General features: G+C 41.8%; 1 protein-coding gene across 1 annotated transcript; it reads left to right on the forward strand.

Moving 5' to 3' along the window:
* Positions 1–1,009: 1,009 nt before the first annotated feature.
* Positions 1,010–2,785, forward strand: LOC114386126. The gene is made up of 4 exons (XM_028346128.1): positions 1,010–1,082; positions 1,867–2,016; positions 2,101–2,274; positions 2,418–2,785. The coding sequence occupies exons 1-4, from the start codon at positions 1,010–1,012 to the stop codon at positions 2,783–2,785; spliced, it is 765 nt and encodes a 254-aa protein (XP_028201929.1).
* The last annotated feature ends 985 nt before the right edge of the window (positions 2,786–3,770 follow it).

A 3,770-nucleotide genomic window follows, 5' to 3' on the forward strand; every position in this document is an offset into this window, starting at 1 on the left:
ATCCAAATAGGGGAGAAGCTACTGGAGCTGCTGAGTAGTAAGGGTTGGACCTCTTCCAATGAAACAATCCTCCTGCTTTCAATGGAGGATACAACCCTGATGGTGCTCAGAATTGGATAAGGGAAATTGAGAAAATTTTCCAAGTGATGGCATGTCCGGAGGGGAAAAAAGTTTCTTTTGGTACATATACTCTGGTGGAGGAAGCTGAGTATTGGTGGGAGAATACTTGCCAATGCCTAGAGGCTGAAGGTCAAGATGTGACCTGGTGATGTGATCCTGACTAGGAGCGGATCGCTTGATACAGGCCATAGAGTTTGGATGACACCACTTCCAGTGAAGGAAGATAAGTCAGGATAGATGCCACTAGGATTACCTTGGTATGTCTGAGATTGGTTCAACAAGGAACCCAGAGAGAAGCTCTCACAAAATTTTATCAAATGCCAAAAGTTTCTCTATTGAAAATGAAAACAATACATATAGTGTATCTGAACAAAAAAATAGAAATAGACACGGACCTCCTAAATAGTTTGGGCCAAAATTACAACTACAAAAAATTATAAATAAAAAAGAACATATTTGGCTTGGGCCTTCAAATTAGTCTGGGCCTTCAGTAACAATTAATAGTCTTGGTAGTGCCTCTGGCTCTAGGCCTTCATCCTTCTCTACTTGGGCCTTCATCCTTCTCCACTTGGGGCCTTCATCCTTCTCCCCTTGGGCCTTCGTCCTTCTCCCCTTGGGCCTTCGTCCTTCTCCCCTTGGGCCTTCATCCTTCCCCACTTGGGCCTTCATCCTTCTCCACTTGGGCCTTGCTAAGTAAGCCTACTACCATTTGTTGGAGGGTATCCACTGATTGTTTGGTCCTACTCCTAGTCAATGGTCTCTGTATTTGGGCAGTTTTAGGATTTTCATCACCTGGGATGTCTTCAAGAGGGTATTTTTGGAGAAATACTTTTGTGAGGATGTTAGGAACAAGAAGGAGATGGAGTTCTTGGAGCTCAAGTAGGGAAACATGACTGTGGCTGAATATGTAACCAAGTTTGAGGAGCTGGTGAGGTACTTTCCCTATTATCAAGGGAGAGATGGTGAAATGATGTGATCCTGCCTAGGAGCGGATCGCTTGATACAGGCTATGGAGATTTGGATGACGCCACTTCCGGTGAAGGAAGATAAGTCAGGGTAGACGCCACAAGGATTACCTTGATAAGTCTGAGATTGGTTCAACAAGGAACCCAGAGAGAAGCTCTCACCAAATTTTATGAAAATGCCAAAAGTTCCTTTATTGAAAACAAAAACCAATACTTATAGTGTATCTGAATAAAAAGATAAAAATAGAGATGGGCCTTCAAAACAGTTTAGGCCAAAAAAATTATAAATAAAAAATAGAACATATTTATTATGGGCCTTCAAATTAATCTAGACCTTCAGCAACAATTAATAGTCATGATAGTATCTCTGCCTCTGGGCCTTCATCCTTCTCCACTTCGGGGCTTTGTCCTTCTCCACTTGGGCCTTTGTCCTTCTCCACTTGGGCCTTTAGCCTGTATTTGGTCAGTTTCAGGATTCTCATCATGAAAGTTCCAAATGTGTGAAGTTTCTGAACGGCTTGCGACCTAAAGTGTAGCAAGCTGTGAATTGCCAGGGTTTTCGTCAGTATCCACTCTTGGTTAACATGTTCCGGATTTGGGATGAAGACTCTCGAGATAGGGCAAGCTATTATAGGAGTGCGGGTCCATTGAAGAACAAAATGAATGGACCTCAACATCAGGGAAAACTATGCTCGACCCCTCATATCACTTGTTACAAATGTCGTAAGCCAGGACACATCTCCTCTAATTGTGATAAAGGCATGACCTGTTTTGATTGTAGACAAAAGGGGCATATTCAGAGATTGTCAATATCCTAAGAAGGAGCAGAATGGTGGGGGTCTGAATGACCAAACTGGACATCCGAAGGCCACGGGAAAAGTCTTTATCCTTAACGGTGTCGAAGCTTCGAAATCCAAATATCTAATCCAAGGTAAATGTTTCATAAATGGGATTCCCTTACTTGTGATATTTGATTCAGGTGCAACCCATTCTTTTATATCATGTTCGTGTGTAGGGAAACTTAAGCTTTTTGTGTCTTCTTTAAATAAGGATTTGGTGGTAGAGACCCCAACTAGTGGTTCTGTGTTAACTTCTAATGTGTGTTTGAATTGTCCTGTGGAAATTTCTGGTAGAACATTCTTGATTGATCTAATTTGTTTGCCTTTGAGCCAAATTGATGTTATTCTGGGTATAGACTGGTTATCTTCCAACCATGTATTGTTAAAATGTTTTGATAAAATTGTGGTATGATGCTTATCTCTGCCAACCAAGTTGTGACATCTTTAAAAGAAGATGCTTAAGTGTACATGATCTTGTCTAACCTGGAAGTAGAGACAAAGGTTTCCATGTGTGACCTCCCTGTTGTCAGAGAGTTTCCTGAATTGTTCCCTGAGGATATATCCAATTTACCACCCAGGAGAGAGATAGAGTTTTCCATAGACCTGATACCTAGTGCTGGGCCCATATCTATAGCCCTTTATAGGATGTCTCCTAAAGAGTTAGTCGAGCGTAAGAAACAGTTAGAGGAGTTGTTGGAGAAGCAGCTTATAAGACCCAGTGTATCTCCATGGGGAGCACCAGTGTTGTTAGTGATGAAGAAAGATGGGACCATGAGGTTGTGTGTAGACTACCGCCAGTTGAATAAGGTGACGATTAAGAATAAGTACCCTTTGCCTAGAATAGACGACCTTATGGACTAGCTGGTAGGAGCTTGTGTGTTTAGCAAAATAGACCTTAGGTCAGGTTACCATCAGATCCGAGTGAAGTCTGAGGATATACCAAAGATTACTTTTAGGACCTGTTATGGTCACTATGAGTATCTAGTCATGCCCTTTGGTGTGACTAATGCTCTAGTTGTGTTTATCGACTACATGAATAGAGTCTTTCACCCTTACCTTGATAGTTTTGTGGTAGTATTCATAGATGATATTTTGGTATACTCAAAGACTAGAGAGGGACATGAAGAACACTTGAGGATTGTGCTACATACCCTTAGGGACCGACAACTTTATGCTAAGCTATCCAAGTGTGAGTTTTGGTTAGCGAAAGTTAGTTTCCTAGGGCATGTGATATCTCAAAGGGGTATAGCTGTAGATCCCTCTAAGATAGAAGTCATTCTTGAGTGGGAGAGTCCTAAATCTGTTTTTGAGATTAGGAGTTTTCTGGGCTTAACAGGATATTACCAGAGATTCATAGAAGGTTTCTCCAAGTTAGCTTTACCTTTGTGTGGGATACCCAATGTGAGCATAGTTTCCAAACCCTTAAGGAAAAATTGACGACCGCTCCAGTGCTAGTTTTGCCTAACTTGAGAGAACCCTTTGAGGTGTATTGTGATGCATCAAAGATGGGTTTAGGAGGAGTGTTGATGCAAAATGGAAAAGTAGTGGCCTATGCTTCTAGACAACTCAAGACATCTTTGCTTGGTCTTACCAAGATATGCCTGGTTTGAGTTCGAAAATCATGCAACTCTGAATCCCAAGTGCTCCCCGATAAAGCAAAAATTGAGAATAATAAAACCCGAGATGCCTTTAAAGATAAAGGAAGAGGTGAAGAAGAAATTTGACGTTGGTTTCTTGGCCGTTGCTCGGTACCTAGAATGGGTCGCCGATATCGTGTCAGTTCCGAAAAAGGATGGGAAGTTGTGAATGTGCGTGGACCATCAGGATCTAAACCAAGCCAGTCCAA

This window comes from Glycine soja, chromosome 15, assembly GCF_004193775.1.
Source record: "Glycine soja cultivar W05 chromosome 15, ASM419377v2, whole genome shotgun sequence".
Lineage (NCBI taxonomy): Eukaryota > Viridiplantae > Streptophyta > Magnoliopsida > Fabales > Fabaceae > Glycine > Glycine soja.

Excerpts from the sequence above, each read along its gene's own strand:
- LOC114386126 (XM_028346128.1), top strand. The coding sequence starts at position 1,010 with ATGACTGTGGCTGAATATGTAACCAAGTTTGAGGAGCTGGTGAGGTAC. Across the intron at positions 1,083-1,866 it reads CTATTATCAAGGGAGAGATG|ACAAAAGGGGCATATTCAGA; the intron begins GTGAAATGATGT and ends TTTTGATTGTAG. Across the intron at positions 2,017-2,100 it reads ATCCAAATATCTAATCCAAG|GGAAACTTAAGCTTTTTGTG; the intron begins GTAAATGTTTCA and ends GTTCGTGTGTAG.